At 33.4% G+C, this 19,583-nt stretch overlaps 2 protein-coding genes across 2 annotated transcripts in view; one reads left to right on the top strand and one right to left on the bottom strand.

The window, feature by feature from the left end:
- The window catches only part of LOC145896148 (midasin-like), a 39,399-nt gene that overhangs the window by 16,431 nt on the left and 3,385 nt on the right, over positions 1 to 19,583 (bottom strand). The window contains exons 10-57 of the mRNA XM_082985008.1: positions 19,474 to 19,568; positions 19,204 to 19,413; positions 19,031 to 19,143; positions 18,334 to 18,514; positions 18,113 to 18,255; positions 17,761 to 17,882; positions 17,015 to 17,210; positions 16,829 to 16,889; positions 16,492 to 16,606; positions 16,251 to 16,422; positions 15,470 to 15,620; positions 15,289 to 15,413; positions 15,072 to 15,227; positions 14,849 to 14,998; positions 14,522 to 14,694; positions 14,163 to 14,340; positions 13,842 to 14,040; positions 13,656 to 13,751; positions 13,380 to 13,475; positions 13,180 to 13,319; positions 12,839 to 13,019; positions 12,445 to 12,648; positions 12,227 to 12,322; positions 11,736 to 11,846; positions 11,555 to 11,640; positions 11,361 to 11,488; positions 11,083 to 11,298; positions 10,794 to 10,999; positions 10,345 to 10,467; positions 9,735 to 9,932; positions 4,932 to 5,039; positions 4,661 to 4,852; positions 4,515 to 4,598; positions 4,328 to 4,444; positions 3,936 to 4,129; positions 3,670 to 3,745; positions 3,402 to 3,555; positions 3,222 to 3,317; positions 2,226 to 2,379; positions 1,955 to 2,169; positions 1,756 to 1,844; positions 1,531 to 1,664; positions 1,321 to 1,454; positions 1,154 to 1,248; positions 1,026 to 1,086; positions 794 to 932; positions 194 to 310; positions 22 to 126 (exon numbers count right to left, since the gene is read on the bottom strand). Of these exons, the coding sequence (XP_082841134.1) occupies positions 22 to 126; positions 194 to 310; positions 794 to 932; positions 1,026 to 1,086; positions 1,154 to 1,248; positions 1,321 to 1,454; positions 1,531 to 1,664; positions 1,756 to 1,844; positions 1,955 to 2,169; positions 2,226 to 2,379; positions 3,222 to 3,317; positions 3,402 to 3,555; positions 3,670 to 3,745; positions 3,936 to 4,129; positions 4,328 to 4,444; positions 4,515 to 4,598; positions 4,661 to 4,852; positions 4,932 to 5,039; positions 9,735 to 9,932; positions 10,345 to 10,467; positions 10,794 to 10,999; positions 11,083 to 11,298; positions 11,361 to 11,488; positions 11,555 to 11,640; positions 11,736 to 11,846; positions 12,227 to 12,322; positions 12,445 to 12,648; positions 12,839 to 13,019; positions 13,180 to 13,319; positions 13,380 to 13,475; positions 13,656 to 13,751; positions 13,842 to 14,040; positions 14,163 to 14,340; positions 14,522 to 14,694; positions 14,849 to 14,998; positions 15,072 to 15,227; positions 15,289 to 15,413; positions 15,470 to 15,620; positions 16,251 to 16,422; positions 16,492 to 16,606; positions 16,829 to 16,889; positions 17,015 to 17,210; positions 17,761 to 17,882; positions 18,113 to 18,255; positions 18,334 to 18,514; positions 19,031 to 19,143; positions 19,204 to 19,413; positions 19,474 to 19,568 (6,685 nt within the window). The remainder of the gene's footprint in view (positions 1 to 21; positions 127 to 193; positions 311 to 793; positions 933 to 1,025; positions 1,087 to 1,153; positions 1,249 to 1,320; positions 1,455 to 1,530; positions 1,665 to 1,755; positions 1,845 to 1,954; positions 2,170 to 2,225; positions 2,380 to 3,221; positions 3,318 to 3,401; positions 3,556 to 3,669; positions 3,746 to 3,935; positions 4,130 to 4,327; positions 4,445 to 4,514; positions 4,599 to 4,660; positions 4,853 to 4,931; positions 5,040 to 9,734; positions 9,933 to 10,344; positions 10,468 to 10,793; positions 11,000 to 11,082; positions 11,299 to 11,360; positions 11,489 to 11,554; positions 11,641 to 11,735; positions 11,847 to 12,226; positions 12,323 to 12,444; positions 12,649 to 12,838; positions 13,020 to 13,179; positions 13,320 to 13,379; positions 13,476 to 13,655; positions 13,752 to 13,841; positions 14,041 to 14,162; positions 14,341 to 14,521; positions 14,695 to 14,848; positions 14,999 to 15,071; positions 15,228 to 15,288; positions 15,414 to 15,469; positions 15,621 to 16,250; positions 16,423 to 16,491; positions 16,607 to 16,828; positions 16,890 to 17,014; positions 17,211 to 17,760; positions 17,883 to 18,112; positions 18,256 to 18,333; positions 18,515 to 19,030; positions 19,144 to 19,203; positions 19,414 to 19,473; positions 19,569 to 19,583) is intronic.
- On the top strand, positions 5,467 to 9,803 carry LOC145894563 (CD180 antigen-like). The gene is made up of 13 exons (XM_082983186.1): positions 5,467 to 5,892; positions 6,066 to 6,290; positions 6,359 to 6,571; positions 6,712 to 6,904; positions 6,988 to 7,076; positions 7,647 to 7,795; positions 7,853 to 8,011; positions 8,068 to 8,241; positions 8,310 to 8,581; positions 8,664 to 8,867; positions 8,928 to 9,089; positions 9,151 to 9,267; positions 9,397 to 9,803. Exons 1-13 carry the CDS (start codon positions 5,525 to 5,527, stop codon positions 9,445 to 9,447), a joined length of 2,376 nt encoding a protein of 791 aa, XP_082839312.1. The 5' UTR covers positions 5,467 to 5,524; the 3' UTR covers positions 9,448 to 9,803.

Below are 19,583 nucleotides of genomic sequence, written 5' to 3'. Positions count from 1 at the left end.
CATTAGTAAAAAAATAATTACCTCCATATGTTGGACATTTCTATAAGTTTTTGCCAACAAAGCATCACTGCAGAGTCATCTTTGACAACCACAGAAAGTTGGGGCAGATTTCCAAACAGAGATGTGCTAAAACCAAAACAAAAAAAGTTAATTAGTCACTTAAAATTTTAAATAAAGACAAGAATTACAGTACCATTGCACATAAAGTTCATATAAATAGACGAGAGAAGGATGTGGTAGGTCATTTATTTGAATTGCTTGATAGTGAATTGCCTTTGAAGCCGAAAAACAAGTCAAGTTTACTTTTTTTCTGTAAAAATAAAACATATGTAAAGCAAGTTATATATATATATAAAAAACCAACTGATTTATTGTAATGATCTTCTTATTTTTGATATATATTTCACCTAGTTTTAGATGTCAGTATCACTTATCCAGTCGCTACATATGACTTGTTTTTTTTTCTTATATAACTAGTTGAAAAAATCAGATCCCAAGTCCTCATTGCTCATAAGACTGTTTGGTGATTATGATACTTTATCAAAAATTATTATAATAAACCTTGTGTCAAACATTTTTATTTTTTGAAAACATGTTCTGCATTATTAAGCTAAATCAGTTCAAGGTTTATTACAATAATATTCAAAAATTGACATTAAAGTTTTCACTTGTGTCACGCCAAAGAAGTGTTGCTGGTTAGGTTGATTTCGTGAAGTAAAAATAGTTTCATCGTTACTTTATCAAAGCGTTATAGGGCAATTGTGAAAACATTACAAATTTAATTTTTGCTGACCTTTTTTTTCTTTTTGACTTGGAAAGTTGTGATATATCCGACGAAAATGAAGCAGCATGAACTACTTCCTCAGAATTCAACATCAAATGTATAATTGACAAAAATTTTGAGCGACATTCAACATCATCAACTAAAATATCTGATAAAATGTATGTTCACTGTTCACAAAACCATCACAGAAATTTAACATTGGTCAACCACACAAAATACATGGATAATTTGATCAACGCACCAAAGTGTTCCCGTATTTGACAATTTGTCCTGGGATCCCATGGAATATCTTTGATGTTGCTCTGTAAGTACAAATACCTACATTTCACATAGCTGACTTTTTAACACCACAAAATGTTTTTACATTACCTCTGTGTTTAACTGATTCAAAAACACTTTTTCCAGAATATTTAGAAACATACTGACATAATCAAGCTTCGGTTTACTAGAACTACTTTCTTCAGCTTTAAAAGAACAATATAAAATTAAACAGAAAATATTTGAGTCATGCATTATATTAAAAATACTGCCCTTACCAATGTTTTGCAATAAAGTAGGTAATATCTCCTTTACAACTGCACTTCTCAGCCTCCAGTCATTTGTAGTTGCGTTTTCTGCCAGAATTTGCAAGCAGCAGCAAATGACTGGTTGCAGATTAGAGTTGTTTAACCTGCAATTCAAGTTGTGTTTGAAAACAAAACCACAAAAAACTTGTTAAAAAACATGTGGAAAACATTGAAACTTACTTCACCAACTGTGGTAAAAAGTCCAAAATTCTGAGTTGCCTTTTGATCATCGAAAGCATAGGATTTGAAGAAAAATCTGCAACTGATGGTATGCGAACCTGTGATGCAGGATGGTGCCAATCTAACAGCATTGGCTAAAAAAATAAACCATTGGCTACAATAAACTGTATATTTAAAGTTAAAAAAAATAAATAAAAAATATATAAAAATAAACACGCCGTGCACCTGTGGTATGTCCAAACCCATCCGATACATAGATAACATTTCTGTTGCTTTTGTCAACAGCTTAGCATTATCCAGTTGGGACAGTGGTGCTAAAATTATCAAAAGAAAGTGAATTGTTTTAGAAGGTTTTATTTATTTCGTTACAGTCCTTTACATTTTAACTTAACATGTGCAAACTATTGCATGACCTAAAAGTTACCTATCTTGTTGTTCATCAGATTTTTAGCCAGGTTTGCACAAAACTCAACCTCAACTGAGTCACAGGATTGTGACATTATCAGGAATTCAACTTCATTTGATACATAAGAATCTGAACTTGTATTTAAATTATCTTCCAATAAATGAATTTCAATGCAACGATTTCTCATAGCTCTTGAAAGTTCACCATGAGCAGGGTTAAGCACAAATATCAACCTAAAATTTACAATATTTAATTCATATGTTCAAAGCACACAAATTCATTTTACAACCTGAAATTTTTGTGAGGTTTTATTTCTACAATGCTTCCATTGATCATTCCCCTTTCTGTAACACTCAGTATCCCATTTGGTTCCAACAGTGCATTTAGTCGATCCAAAACAGATGGCAAACAAAAGTTTGCATCATCGACCAGGAGCCAATCACCTATGACATAAGATGACATTAAAACTTAAAAGTCTGACAACAGTTTAAACATATAGCTATGAAGATAGATAGCAATATGTACCCTACACTGATGATGGCATACAATCTGAAATAATTGAATCATGTCAATAAATTCTGCAATATTGACCAGTCTCTTTGTTCTCAGAAACATAATTAAATCCTTTGTTAGTGTTTCTTAATTTGAACATAGGCATGTAACACCAGTCACAAACATAATTGTAATAGCAATAGTAAATATTGTAGCTGGTTTCATCAAAAAACATAAAATAATTTCAGGCATGCAACTAAAGCAGTGGTTGTTAACCTTTTTTCTATCACGCCTCCTTTTGGTAACGGACTTGTGCCTTACGCCCCCCAAACTGTAAGTAGGTTACATACCAATAAGCAATTGTCTTTTTGTCGATCTACGTAAATAAGCTAGCTAGCTAAACACTGCAACACGATAAAAATATAATACCTATCAATTTAAGCTTGCTTATTTAAACTTAAAAATTATGGGACCAATAAACGGTTTGTGACGAAACAGATGAATCATCACAAAAGGTATTTTGTGACGCAATGGTTTCTTTGTGACATAACAGTAAATTAACTGCACAGGCGCAGTTTTTTTTCAAAGTAAAAGATTTTTGGTTCGAAACTGTAAGAAAAATATAACAGACAGTATAGGACACTAAAGTCACTACAAAAAATGTAGTTTTGGTATAGAGCTTGCGCCCCCCATGAGAATTGGTGGACGCCCCCCTGGTTAAGAACCACTGAACTAAAGGATGGCAGAAGATGCTATGCATAAATTATGAGCACTTGGGCTAAAGAAACCTCACCGTTTCTCAATGCCTCAATAAGAACACTGTCAATCCATTCATATGTTCCTTTGTGTTGGACATTTAACAAAAGAGAGATGCAGTTTTCTAATAATTCTGAATGAAAAAAAAAGAAACCATTTGCAGAACAGTTAAAACACATTGTCACTATAAACTTAGATCCCAAATTTTATACTATACCTTTAGTTTGATTTAAATGTGCATAATTTGTATTTTCCAATGTTGCAACATGTTTGGACAGGTCAAAGGATAAGTTGTTTAGGATTTTTTCAATGTTATCTTCTTGATAGGCTAGATTTAGTCTTGTAATATAGTCTCCTAGATTATCTGCAATCTATACACAAACTCATTTAGTGGGCAGGAAAAAGGTAGTACATACACAGATTATTCATTAGCTAATATATCTGCATTTAATCAGAGGGAAACAAAAAATGATACAAGTTGTTACCTTCATAACTTCTCGAAAACAAAGATGTTTGCATGCTTCCTCTTTCATGTACATGCTTGTAGACAACATTACATTCCTGAAAATATTGTTTGTAGTTCAAGCAAACAAAATGAATAATTTTATTGATTGAGGCTTTAATATCATTTTACTGTATAACAGAATCAAAGTTTTACATTACTTTTTCCAATGTAAATTATACACAACTAGAGCATTTGGATAGTCCCAGATTAGCAAAAGTAAATAAAACATATATTTTTAAGGTTAACCTTTTTGCTTGATGTAAATAAGATTGAACAGTTTTTAGCTTGTCTGCCTGTTCATATCCACCAAGCAATTCAACAGCATCCATGGCACTGTTCGTGGACAAAACTCTCAGGTTGTTACCCGTCAGGGCAGCAACAGTTTTTACAAGTCGGCTTTTTCCTGAAGCACTGGAGCCAGATAGAATGCAAGGCCAGTTCTGTTTAAGCATAATAGTGTACATTTAAATGTTTAGGACAAAATAACAAGTTCAAAGGGCACATTTATAATGAACCAGGACATTTTTTTTATTAGGCTTAAGTTTATAATGTACGTTACATGAAGTAGGCAAAAGAACATCCTAGCTGTCCTAAATAAAAGCGTTTCTTTATGCACCAGCAATATCTGTGAAATTTACCTGGTTGATTGCAGAAGCGAGTGATTCTGCTGCATGAAGCATGCTTGCAACAATGTTGTACTGAGGAGATATCACTTGTGACACATCAGGATTTCGGTTCAGTACTATGTTTCCAAACTATCCAATATGAAATTAAACCATGCTCATAAACAGAGTTTTACTGGGTTTAAAAAAATCGAATGTTTACCTGAACAAATTCACTTGTAACATAAAAGTTTCCAGATGGCCTATATGCCTGACATCCAAATACTTTAAAAAACAGATCCAACATCTAAAAATTGTACAATTTTTTGTTGATGTGTTTCTTCACTCGTTGTATCATTGTTGCTTTACCCTTTTTCTATCATGACAAGACCTGAGTCGGACACAATATATGAGGTATACATGCTTGGCTGCATTTTCACTCATGTTGTTTTCATTATCATTTGCCACAAGAGAGCACCAGAAAGTCATATCACGCAAATTAAACTCCCAAGGAGAACCAAGATGTGCCCATGATCGATCAACAACAATTTGCTCTTGAACCTTTTTGTAATTTTCCAAACAAACAATTAATAGATAATTTATAGGAGCTTCACATTGATCCATGTTAGAAAAAATATACCTGTGAGTTGAATTCAACCATTTTTTTAATAACTTTAAGTGAAACTTTGGGAAACTTGTTTGCCAGAATAAATTCCATGTCAAAGTTCGACAAATTTTGAATGTGGACCTGAAAATTAAAAACAGTTTCTCCTTTAAATTAAATTTGCCTTTGACAAACAGGCATACAAAATACTACAGTTTAAAAAAGATTTCAATTTTCAGGTTACGTCAAAAAATGACGTCTGTAAGTCTAGGTATGCTTTAATGAATTGACCCTAATCAAGGACAATGACGCACATGGCCTTAAAATGCAATTGCACCCGTCACTAGTGACCCAATAAAGGCGTCAGATTTACAACTTCTTATCTTCAAATCATTAGAAATTTTTAAACGTGCCAATAACTTCAATTAAATGTATAATTGAGTGTGAATTGTTTCCTATTGCTTCCGCCACAATTCATTGGGGGTCTTTTGAAAAAAAAGAGCTGTCATTCATAAATGTAGCTTCAAACTTTTCGATTCATAGCAGATTTTGTTCAAGCATTTAACAGAAATACTAGCCAGTACACACTTTCATACGAAGGTGTATTTGTCAGGCACAAAAGCAAAAGGATGCACCACAGAAGGTCATTCATTCTTATTTGTTTCTTTGTGAACACAACCATCGCAGCATCAACGTCTTGTACAAAAAATGATATTTTTGAAACGTGCATTTGCTCAAAAGCAGAGGCCGGCGATACCACTGTTGTAAATGTGGACTGTACATTTCGAAGATTGAATTATCTCACAATAAAAAGAAGAAACAGTGAAACTGATTTTACTAACAGACACATAAAAAGGCATCAAAATGCAATGTTTCCAAGTGAATCAATCAGCTTTGATTTTAGACATAACATTCTATCAAAGCTTTCTGATGAGTTTGGCCAGATTTCAACATACACTGCTTATCTAACAAAAGAAATATACCTTTCATATAATAGGTAAATTTAATTTTTTTTTTTTGGTTTTTCATTATACATAGTTTTGTTAGAGGATTTTTAAACACAAAAAGCATTTATTTAACTGAAGCATGAATTGGACTTTTTTGCATGCTTTTTGTCAAACAGATTGCACTGTTTTTTTTTTTAAATATTAACAATGTTGTGTGTTTCAGGTTGAGGCATGTCAATTCTGATAGCTTTGCAAAGCTACAAAACTTACAAGTACTATATCTGGACCACAATCAACTTCTCTTCATTCCAAACCTCCATGATTTACCTCACTTACAAGAACTAGACTTATCGTACAATATCGCTATAAATAAGTTGTCTGCTCCATTACTTCCAATAAGTCTAAAGAAACTTGCAGTTGCTGGTGTGGGGATAAAACATATAACAAGGTTGGTAAACATTTTTCAATAAATTTGATTTTCTCAATTACATGCATCTGTAATATAGTGTATTTTAGCTCTTCCTTTACTGGACTTACCAACCTAGTGTTTTTGGATATGTCTGATGGAATTGGAACTGGGATAAGAAATCGTAAAATTGACACATTAGTTTTTGACACTGTGCAAAATTTAACAAGTCTGGATATTTCCTATACTTCTTGGAGCAATAACATAACAAGTGAAAGACTCTGGCAATCTTTGACCAATCTTGAAAGCCTAACAGCTAGAAGGTAAATGTTTTTTACTGATTTCTCATAATTATGGTCAACTGTACTATTTTATTTTTACAACAAAAATTTCTAATGACACAGACAACCTTTTAAAAACAGGAAAAAAAATTATACAAAATCATAATTCGATATTTTTGCAGGTGCTACTTAAAGAAACCACTGATTTTGTACAACAAAAGTACAGAGGTTCCATTTAGCCATAAATTGGTTACACTTGATATGTCAGGAAACAGATTTAACATCACCAATCTTACAAAAATTAGGTTTGACAAATTGGAAAGATTATACCTCAATAATACAAGGCTTACTTCTGTACCGCAAAATGCATTTCAGGCAAGTAAATGTGTGCAAATGGTTATTGGTTCATAATAAAATAATATAGATCTACCAAGAAAAACACCTTATAATATGTTTAGAACATGCCAAAATTGATTGAACTTCATATTAGTGGTGTCAGCCTTCCTGATGGAAACTCTATTAATTTTCAAACCATCCCTAGCTTGAGGTATATTTTCAATTATTTGTATCTGTCAATCACAGACATTGGCAAACCTAAGCCTGTGTGCCAAATCTGGCTCAAAGGGTCAACCTGGCTGCCAGTGGTTGTTATAAATTAATGTCGCTAAGAAAACTGTTCAGTTTAATGTAATTTTGGTGCACATTTTTTTGCTTTTCAATGGCAACTATTGTTAATTATTTATTTGAAATACGTTAGTTTGAAAACTGTAGCATAAACAGTCTTTGCCATTTAATACTCACATGGACCATTTACACGCCTGAAAAATTTGTGATATTTTCTGACCTGTGTGCTAAAAAATTTGCCCATGTCTGGTATATGATTGAATGGTGAAGTTTCTTTTGGAATTTACATTATTTCGAAGTAGGTTTTTTGTCATGTAGTTGATAGGATGTGTGTGCAGTAAGGTGTTTGGTGTCAAGGTGTTTAGTGTGTCAAGGTCATAAGGTGTCAAGGTGTTTGGTATGTCACTTATATCAAACTAGTATAAATATAATATATAATAACATAGGTTCTCTGTTAACTACAAGCCCATTTAATACAAAATATGTTTTTCAGACATGTGGATATCAGTTTTAACAGGCTTAAAAATATTTCAATACTTCCACAAAATGTTAAAATACTCAATGTTTTTGGCAATAATCTCAAAACAATAACAAGAAGTGTATTTTCAAACATACAAAATGTGGTCACCCTTAACCTAACAGGTATTCTTCAGTTTATAACATTTCAAAAAACACATCTAACAATGCATATTATTACAGGTCAAGGAATTTTCAACATTGAGGATTTAGCTTTTTATAAACAAAATCAAACAACGCCAAATCTATTGCGCTATTTATGTCTAAACAAAAATCAATTGAAAAGTATCAGAGCCTTATCATTTCATGGATTGACAAGTTTAACTGAACTATACCTGCAAGGTATGTATGCTTTCAACTGTTTTGCAAGATCATGAAATCAACTTATCAGAATTTAGACAATCATTTGGAGGAAATAACAGGTGTTTTGCCATTACCATCCGTGGAAAAGCTTGCTATGTCCAACAATGATTTTGTACAGCTTTCATTCAGCATTTTTACAAATATGATCAACCTTCAAATTCTTGACCTTTCCAAAAACGAAGCGCTAACTGAGCTGGAATTAAATACCAGTAAGTTATGATAAGCCTAAACTGAATCACGTTTTCTGGGCCGTAAAAATTATGTTCTTTTTATACAGCAATGAACAAACTGATGGAACTAAACCTCAACAACTGCAATTTGACATTAATTCCAAATATGTCTATGCTTCCACAATTGCACACCCTGAAACTAAGCAACAACATTATAGACTATATCACGCTTGCTGACTTCAGCAACTGTTGTGAAAATCTTCATACTCTAATACTGGATAAAAATCTGATTGAAATTTTATCTGAACCAGTTTTTGCCACTCTTCTCAATTTAAAATATCTGGACCTGAGTGAGAACTCTCCAAGTATATCTAACAAGGTAGACCGAAATCATTTATTACATTTTTCTGTAAAAAAGTGTTCCCATCAATTAGGTTGATTTGGTGGTTTTGTTTTAACAGGCTTTTAAAAACTTGACCAATCTGGTGACATTAAAACTGAGAAATAATGGCATGGACAGATTCCTTATGTTTCCTCTTCCAAGCCTTGAGGCGCTTGACATGGCTCAAAACAACTTAACATCCTTGGGTGTTACACCCATAGGTGAACTATTTCCAAGCATTCGACAAATAAATCTAAATGGCAATTACATTTCATACATAAAAGTGAGAAATTTGGTCTTTAAGTGGTATGTAAAAACCATGATAAAGAACTACTGGTTTTAGAATGGCACGTTGGATGGTATGGAAAATTTGACATTAATTGATTTTCAATACAACGAGTTTCAGTGTCCATGCAATGAAAGTACAAAAGAATTCCAAACTTATTTGTATGTAAAACAATGGCTCAACAACTTCGCCCAAACAGAGCAAGCAGATCCAAAAATGGTAAGTCTATTGTTTATATCATGACACCTTGTAATGATAACAACCATTTCCTATTTTTCAGGATATCAAATCAAATATAAATATTTTTACATATTACTGCGCTCGCCATAGCAAACATGATGTGATTAATTTGTTCGAGGAATTCTCTTGTGATCCATTGGAATTTAATCCTTTCGATGTAAGTGTATTTAGTTAAGTTTACAAAACATAAGCCGAAATCATTGAAAATTAGTAAAACGTTAGCACATCACTATTTTGTATGTGTGTAGACATATTTAAAACTGAATATGGATTATCTTTGATACAGAAGCTGTTGTTTCCGGCGGACAACCCCTCCTACTATGATTACTATGGCTAACAGCACACATTTGTTCAATTTCTTTGTTTATGTATTTATTGTGTCTAGTTTTGTTCCACATTGTACTTTTTATCATGCAATGCCCATTGTGTGCATATTGCAAGTTTTGATCATTTCTGTACAACAATGTACAACAAGCAGCTCATTACAGTGTTCATAAAGCAAAAAAATAAAAATTTGTCATGGCTTGAAGCATACACTGCACAGCTTCCCTATATGGAGTTAACAACATCACATATATGTCACAAAAAAATAAAAATTTAAAACCTAAAAAAAGTTGGACAAACCTGTGTGAAACGGTTGAGAAAACTTTTGGGTAAGCCCTTTCTTCCACCACCTTCATGCAACGGATTTTGGCAAGCAAATATTCTTGTTTTCTCATGTTGTACAGTAAATGTTTGACCCAAGTCAGGAATGTAAATTTCACCGCGATGATCAAATACACTGTTCAAACTTTCCAAAACTGACTGGGAAGCCAAATTTAACTAAAAAAGTCAGAAAAATATTTAGGTTAAAGCAAAACAGCAGGATGTGACCCTAACCATTAAAAATGCATTCTAATAAAAACATTTTGGTAGTGTTCCTAACCCTTAAGTCAAAACATTTTGGTAGTGTTCCTAAAAAACCTATAAGTCAGTGGTTCCCAACTGCGGAGGAATTCCTCCCTAGGGAGGAATTTCATGAGTTCAGGGGAGGAATTTCATAAAACCTTTAAATATTTTTTTACATTGAAAATGTTACCGCACTAAATATCTTCTTCAGATAGGTGAAAAATATTTAGTAAAGATTAAGTTTTTAGTAATATGGGGAGGAATGAATAGTTCCAAAGTGGGCAAAGGGGGGAACGTAACAAAAAAGGTTGGGAACCACTGCTATAAGTAGTAGTTTACTAGCTACCTCATCTAACACCACCCAGTGGCCAGCCTTCAGAGCATGGAGCAAAGGTCCATCCCTCCATGAAAATTCACCTCCCACACCATTTTCAACCGGAAGGTCTTCCCCAAACAGATCGGAAGCATCCTAAAAATGCAAGTGAAGTTTATTCTGTTGATACCGAAATTAACAAATAAATATGGCAGTATGTTAAGCAGAAAAGTATAGTTGTGTTAATAATGAAAAAATGTCTGAATGGCTTTCAGAAGAGTCATGTTCTAAATCTCAAACCATTGGAGGAAATAAAAAGGATAATTTACTGAAGTTACCACTTCCTTTAATGCAGGTAAAAGCTTGCATCATGAAAATTCATGAATTCTACATGAGGAATAACTTTTTTTCACACATACTTGTAAAAACTTGAGTTTAAAATTATACAAAAAAATGGAGGAATGAAAAATCCGGAAACCCACGGTTTGTTCAGAAAGATTGATTCTGACAATGTGGTGTCCAGATGCTTGGGCAATGGCAGTAACCAAACTAGTTTTTCCACCACCAGGGGAACCCTCCAGCAATATTGGTCGTGGCAGTTGAAGTGCTCTCAGTACTCGCAATGCGTTGTTTGATGTTGAATGAGCATTGAAGGTAAATTGAAGATTAGTTGGAACCTCCTGTTCACCTTTTCAAACATATATACTGTTTTTGCAAGTGTGAAAATTTTTCAGTTTACCATCAATAAATTATAATCCATGGCAAACAAACCTTTTTGGATGCAAAATTCCCCAATGCCAAAAATACATTCACTTGATGTGGTTTCACTTATTTGGTCATTTCTTTCATTCAATTCATTAAGTAGCCAGTTTAGCGTGTCTGCAGCTACTGATTTTAGTTGATTACAAATTTTCAGCTGTTTCATAACAAACTTAAGGCATTCAACATGTGCTTCTTTACTTCTAGAAGCAAATCCCCCTGATAAACCTGAAGTAAGTCAAAAGTTTATCAAAATACTCGATGTAAATGTTAATCATATTTTAATTTACCCGAGCCCAGACCATCAATGTATACCAGACATGCAGCATGGATATAGGAAGTTGCAACATCGAGGTAATCACATGAGATGCTCATGAAGTTTGCCCATGTGAGCAAATCACGAACAGATATTACAAATCTAAATTAAATCAGAAAGTGTAATCTGTTTGGCAAAGTGAAACTTGACCATTGTTTTGCTACAAACCTTTTGCCAAATAAAGTGGATTTAAACCAATTTACAAAATCCACAATCAGTTCAGCATACAGCTTTGGGTGATTAAAGTCACCAGTCTAAAATAAGAGAACAAGCAAAAGGTTAGCATCTATGGGATTTTGAAAGAAACTGGATTTTTTACACGTAAAACTGCACAATAAATAGTACTTACAGTTGAAGATAGTACATGTAAGTTGTGTTGAACAATGTTTGTTAAATCAGACTTTTCATGGGCAACATCACACCAGATTTCTGTCATTCGATTGCGAAGGGCTGGGGAAAGCTAAAACAGGAAGTATTTCAGTTACAGTCAATTTGAAAACCAATTATTGTAATCAAAGTGCATATACATAAAGGCCAATGTCACCCTTTGGTGTTAGTAATAGTGGCCTAGATTTTGCAATGTACAATATTTATTTAGACGGTAGAACAGGTGGAATAAGAATTTTTTTAGCAATCCTAAACAAACAAAACATAAAAACAAAAATACAAGGAAAAACTGTGTACATCTTTTAAGCATATCGAACCACAAAATAGAGATTGTTTTTTTTTACTTTGTTTAAGTTAAATAGAAATTTTCCGGTAAGGGATAAAATTTAAAAGAAAGGAACTTTAAGTTATGCAGGCCATGAACATCAAACAATTTTTACAGAAAAAATCCACCTCTTTTTTCCCATAATCCCCACCAGGATTCATTGTAGCCAAAAACTGAAAGCCAGATTTTGCCACAATCAATGATTCATCTTTACCCTTTGAATTCTACAAGGGACAAAACATGACAATATTACGGACATTTGAACCAAACTAGTTAATAGCGAGATGGTAAACAATGTAAAAGCAATTAAAGTAAGAATCCCCAAAACTTTGCTTTATTTACATACCATTGATAGTTTATCAGGAATGACAAGGCAACGTTCAGGTTCCAAAACACTGTTGAGTCTTTCTAACACAGAATCATCAGCAAGAGATATTTCATCAACAAGTAAGTGGGAACCGTGCGCCATGCTTTCCACCAATGGGCCATCAACCCATTCGAACAACTTGCCAGTTTTGACTTTATCTTCATCTGTTACACTGCAACGAACCTTTAAACATAAGATATAAAGAGATAGATGTTATTCATTAAAGATAAACAAATTTATGAAAGAAAAAAAATCTATACCATGTCACACCTTCCCAAATTTTACAGAAACAGGCTATGGTACAGATTAAGGATTTTTTTACAAAATGAAAATTTTTTAGGATTTTTTACTCATAAAATAGTTAAAAACTAACCGGTCGAAGGCCTCCAATGAAGTCTGCGGCTTCAGTGTTAGCATGGCAGTTAATCATAGCAAGCTTCTTTTTAAGAATTGTTGATACCATTTGGCATGCAGTGGTTTTTCCACCTCCAGTCTCACCCACAAGCAAAACAGGTTCATCAAATCTCAATGCACGCTCCAATGTGATGTATAGTCTTAGATAAAAACAGTTGATTGTTAGAGACCCAAGTGGAGAAAAATAACAGAAATCATAATGTAGTAGTGCAAAAACATATTGTTCCATTTTCAAAATGAATATCTCATGCATTACTTTAACAAAGTCTCTGAAAACACATAATTGTTCCTACTTATCACCTTCTCATTGGTTCAGTCCAAACCACATGGGAAAACTGGGGACAAGCAGCACAAATGGAAGCAACTGTTTCATCAAGTTTAAACAACTGACTAATGTTGATATTGCGACACAAATGTTTTGAAATCACCTCTTCAATTACCTAAAAGACAATTAAACATCAAAATGACTAAATCAAGTTTGAAAATGCTGCAAATTTAACCTTTTCTTCTTCCTTTTTTCTAACTCTTCCAGCAAGAAGGAGAAATCCATCATTTGCCAAGTATTGATCCCAATCAAAATACTTGTCAGTATCAGCCTAGAAAGCAAATATGTAGTGTAATTACAAGAAAAAACTACCAAGACTATTCACCACTATATATATTTAATTATAACTTACAGAATTGTGATTAATGTTCAGTTTATGTTGGTATTTTACAATCTATAATTGTTTGGATGTAATATACTAGATACATGTTTACAAAAGTTTTGTACTTACCTCATATTTTCTGTACCTTTCTGCCCATTTAAACAAATCTCTTAATGTGATGTAACCATGTTTGCCAGCAAACAAGCCTGATGATCTTCGTCGTGACTAAGAAACACAAAGTATAAAGTTTAAGTGTGTTAGTTTGAAATAAAATTTCTTAGATTGAAGTTAGCCAGTTAGCTATGAATTACAAACCTGTAACTCTATCATAATCTTCACAAGCTTTCTGCAATGTTTTAAACTGAGGTGACATCGTTTGTGAAGTATTGTGATCAATTCCTCTGATGGTATTTCATTAAAATGAAGCTCAATGAACCGGTTTCGAAATGCTCTTGAAAGAATTTTTCTTCCTCCATAAAGTCCAGGTGGGTTTTGTGTTGCAAATAGTTGAAATCTGAGCATGGGGAACATATGGTAATAGAAGCATACAATGATGAAGTTGAAGCACATAAAGTTAAGGCCATATTGGACACTTCATGCCTTCACAGAGTTTTAAGTAATAAATATTTGTGTTACCTTGGGTGGGCTTTTACAACTTCTTGAGTTTCTGTGATAAAAATTTCCCGGTTATCATCTAAAACACGATTAAGGGCCTCCAGAATGTCGGTGGGAGCAAGATTCAATTCATCCAAGATTACCCAGTGTCCCTCCCTCATAGCTGTTACCAGAGGACCATCTTGAAAAACCAGCTTACCTAAAATGAACAATGAAATTTCTGACAACATTTCCAACATAATTCAGATATTTGCAGTTGGGTACCAGAATATATATATATATGTTATTCAGAAACTTGTTAGCAAACTTTACACACAAGATTATCAGATGTGCTGGTATTGAAGCTAATTTGAAAAACTTTTGTGAGTTGGTGATTTTACCATCAGTATTGCTGCAATAGCTTCCAATATATTCTTGCAGGTCTGTATGTTCATGATTGTTTATTCTTACAACTTTGTTTCCACTTAGTGCACTGAGGTATTTAATAAGACTTGTTTTTCCTGTTGATGTTTCCCCTTGAATAAGAACAGGATACTTCCCATAAGAGACTGGTCTGAAATTAATTGACTTCAAATATTGAAAAATTTGGATCTTAACCATAGGCTGGCCCAGCGATGAATGTGTACCTTCTGCAATGGCAATATGCACACAAAGCACTAGTTTTTAACAAAAGGATCAACAAATTCATTTTTTCAATTGTAACAGACCTGGCTAAATTCTGTAAGTTTTTGTTGACAGATGGTGTTATTATGTAATGTGGGTCATCAGCGGGTATGAATGGCCCCAGAGTAACATGAAAATTGCCAACGCATGTAGATGGTACTGTTGGCTTGGGACAAATTTGACTTTTGACAGTTCTGCATTTCAATGCAAAAATAAACATGATCATTGTGTTACGAAATTTTCTGACATCAAACAAAGTCAAACTACTTGTAATTTTTAGTTCCAACAATGGATTTAATGATCAGCGATTCAACTCTCGGCTGTGAAGATGCATCTAAAGTTGTCAGAAAGGCAAGATGAAAACCTTCATACAGAGCTTTGTGCAGTGACATGTTTGTGTTATCGGAAACATACTGCAATGCCCTGTGGAAGCATGAAAGAATCATTAAAGCTATATTATGGTTGCTTATACACTTTAATATACCTGCACAGAGTTCTAAGTGAGTAATGAGGTTTGTGTCCACTGCCATCTACAAGCTTGTCTTTGGCCAATCTTCGTACATCCTGGTAGAACTTCACAATTCCACCAACAATACCAGACCCAGATGCCTAATACAAACATGGCAAATTGATTACCTTTAAATAACAAACACAACAACACTTACACTTCTGTTTTTTAAATAGTATCCCACAATTATTGACAAGTCATTGAAATTTTCTGGTTCATCCACAAAAACTTCAGTGAATCGGTTTCGAATTCCATCAGGAAGATTTCGCTTTCCAACATCAGTTGCTGGGTTCATGGCAGCAAACATCCTATTCAATAAATAAGTCTACAGGCTGATTACATTATGCCCATTTTGTTGATGGTTTTAATCTCCATTGAATTACATGAGACTTCTGGGTGGTACATATTTGTTTGGGGGGCTAAAAACATCACAAAAATGTAAAAAAAGCACCTCTTCTATACTAAAACAGTCAATTTTTTATATTTCATGGTTCTGAATTTACTTGATAACCGTATGGTTTTATCTGGTCCATATAATTTTATTGTGTTTATTGTTCATTTGCATAGTTGTTTTTTTGTGCAAACTACAAATGATTTGATTTAATTTGAACTCTTGGTATACACAACAATTGTAAAGAACTTTGTTCTACCTTTGCTTAAATGTTTCACTGAGTGTAAACATTTAAATGATGCATCCACATTACAAAAATTGTGTACATGAAGTTAAGTCATTTCCTTAATGCTAATATGTACCACTTTCTGATAACCTAACACACTATATTTTTGCCAATGGCATTGGACATAACAAATGATGGTTTAAGTATATTGGTAAAATGTAACTGTGGTGACAGTAGAAGTTGGAATAAAAAGTGAAATATAAATAAAAACCAAAAATAAAATAATAATGTTCGGATTTACTGCAACATAAATGTACACACCTGAATTCATGGTGTCTTGTAACTGGTTTGGCATCACCTCTCTCCATTAACATGATTGAACCAACATCAGATTCAAGAACCGAGCTTAAACACTCGAGGGTGTCAAGAGCAGCAAGATTTATTTCATCAAGCAAAATCCAATCACCTTTTTGGATGCACTTGGAAAGTTTTCCTGAATAGAGGGAATTCATTAGATTCGACACAAGCCCACATTCGGATATATTGAAAACCAAACAGTTACCTTCCACAAAGTCAAAAGCAATTGGTGTGTTTAATTTAAGCTTTGTTTTGAGGTCATGCAAGTCATTGCAGAAATCTTTCCACTTTCTCAATATTTCTTTATCGTCACCAGAAGTCTAATGTAAACAGTTTTGTTTCATTTGTAAAGATGTCAAGCAAATATTTGTACAAAGCATTTATAATTGAAGTTCACAAACACTTTTTATCATTTAATCAAGCATACAATAGCTATTTGGACAAGGTTTTAAGGCTGGAATGTTAGTTACAGCAAAAAATCAAATAGATTTGTCTTTTTCCTGTTATAGCTGAACAGATAGAGAAATAGAAATACAGCGGACCTTCAACTTCTTTACAGCAGCTTTGCTAGAATGTGTCATCAGTTGGACTAAGTCACTATACCTAAACATTGAGTAAAACTTGTTAAATTGTTTCCATTACTTAAATTTTTGTCAACAACAAACTATTGTTACAATAAATAAAATAAAACTCAATGTTATAAACAAATTAACAGCAATGAAAGAAACCTTTTGTGATGCATGCAATTGTGAATATGATTCAGGAACTTTTTGTTTTGATTGATAGAGAATGTCTTTCCAAACAGAAGTTCAAATGAATCCAACAAAGGTATAACAAAATGGCTGATTTGGGCAGGTTTGTAACCACCAAGCAGATCTGATGAGCTGGACTGTTGTGACATGTTAACAACATGAAGTCTTCGACCTGCAACATTCAAACATTCAAATTTAACTAACTAAGAAAGTTATTTATTTCACAAAGTTTCTTGATTACCCACTGAAAATAGGTTTTGACCACCTGATAACATGATAAATACTAAACTGTTCGTTCTTGTGGTGAAAAACAACAAATATACACCTTTTGTTTAAACAGATTGTATTTTTGTTTAAACTGACGTTTGTTGAGTAAATTTTCTTGCCTTTGGTTTCATTACTATGTTGTTTTATACTCTGAAGAAGCCTAGTCATTTGTTCAATATCCCAGGGTTGTGCATATACGATATTTTATGTTATGAATCCTGCCCTTGTCTGGCGGTTTTAATTTGACAGAAAAGTTAAAAATTTTTGCATTCGCTTCTGAAATACATTTATGTGACACTTGCACTATCCTGACAAAAATATAATGCTAGAGGTAGAAAATAAAAAAACAGTGTAGGCAATCAATACGAAACATGTAGTTTGTATTTTGACAACTACAAAGCCTTGTAGTCCAACTAAGAATTTGTTGACATTTGTCTTGTCTTTTACTACCTTACCTGTTTCTTGAGCTAAATATTGAAGTGCAGATGTTTTTCCCACACCGGTCTCGCCAACAAGTAGAACAGGTTCATTTCTTTCAATACAACAAGCAACTCGTTCCAACAACACACAAGAATGTCTGCCAGCAAAATATAAAAAAAAATCATGGTATAATCTGTACAAAATTTTGCTTCAAAATTTTAATTTTGTAGCAGTATTTAATTTATATATATACATTATCAAATTATCAAGCCAATCCTAAGAACGCCTGCTTTCCTAGGCAAGAAAACTTTTACAATTAAAAATGGTTATTATGGTGGTAGTAACAAATCATAAGAGTTTATACTACAAGAATTACTTTACACACACCTAGTTTCTGCAAATTGTTGCCTTTTTGCAGACATGCTGGCAAGTTTCTCTGATTTTGTACACTGCAAATTTGCCCTACCAACACTGAATGTTGAAGCACTGTTAACAATATTGGGTTTGTACGTGTTGCAGAAATATTCAGCCTGTTAAACATAAAAAAACAGTTTAATGTGTAATGTGAAAGAACATAAAAAAATTAAATGAGTTTTTTGGTATTTTACTTTGTCAGTAGAAATGTTAAGTTCGCAACAGATGATTTCCGCCATCGATAGTCGTGTATTGCAGTTCGCCAAAGAAGCAGCAAAACAATCTATTGCTGACATTGCAACAAAGTTGCCAATATTACTTATTCCTTCAACAGTAGTTTTATCAGAAACTCGATGACACCACTTCAATAAGTCTCTGAAAGTACAAATAAACATTTTCCACAAAACTAAAATGGTAATAAAAAAGTAGAACTACAGAGGAACCCAGTTATCCACATAGGATAAATCTGGAGCTTTGGAGGTGCAAATTCCTCATGATCTTCTTCTTGGCAGAAAAGTTTAATAAAGGAATATTTTATCCATATATTTGACAATCCTCTATAAATTTTGCTCATTTGAAAGCAATACCCGCATTTGGGTGGTATTTCTTGCTTTAACCTTGGTTACATACACGAAACAACTTTTTTAAATGTTAGGTTACAAAGAGGTCTTAGAGCTAAGCAAAGCTCTTGGATTAGTTGAGGTGAATTCTACCAATATGTATAATAACTACATATCATCAGACTGGAAACACACATTGTCTGTAAATCCTGAAATTCTCATAATCAAGACAAATAGAGTCTAGAATTACTGGGTTCTTCTGTATCTTTAATATGCCAGTTTCTTTCTGACAAGCTTATTATATTTAACTACAATAGGTAGTATTTGGTACCTTGTTGACGGAGTTCTTTGGGAGCTGGCGAGCACTTGACATTGAACTTTCTGATATATTTTCAACAACTTTTGTGAAACCTTTTTCAGGTTTGGATAATGTATGAGCATTATCTAGATGAAAAAAACAACTCACAAACTAAAAATCTTTGTTACTCGGTAAAAAACAAATACCTGTTCCATGTCAGTGTTTGGAATATGCCCTAATTCAAGAACGGTTGCAATTCTAGAGAGCATTTCCATTCCAGTATTTCGAGAACTTCCATTGGTGCTTGTTCGCCTTGTCATAAAAAGGCGAAATTGACTTGAAACAATGTTTGTTTCAGCTGATCGACCAGGAATGTTAAGTTGACGGCATTCAATTAATGGCAGTAACAGGGATATCTAAAAGAAGTATGATGTAAGTAGACCAAAAAAACATAACTTAAACAACATAACACAAACAATGTCCATTGGAGCTCTGTCCACATCTTCTAACAAAATCCAGTATCCCTTTAGGCAGGCTTCAACAAGAAGGCCAGCTTGCCAAGCAAACTCACCTACAAAACAAAGGT

This window comes from Ascidia mentula, chromosome 3 (genome assembly GCF_947561715.1).
Source record: "Ascidia mentula chromosome 3, kaAscMent1.1, whole genome shotgun sequence".
Classification (NCBI taxonomy): domain Eukaryota; kingdom Metazoa; phylum Chordata; class Ascidiacea; order Phlebobranchia; family Ascidiidae; genus Ascidia; species Ascidia mentula.
Note: the sequence above shows the minus strand (reverse complement) of the source record. Positions and strands in the feature narration are given on the sequence as shown.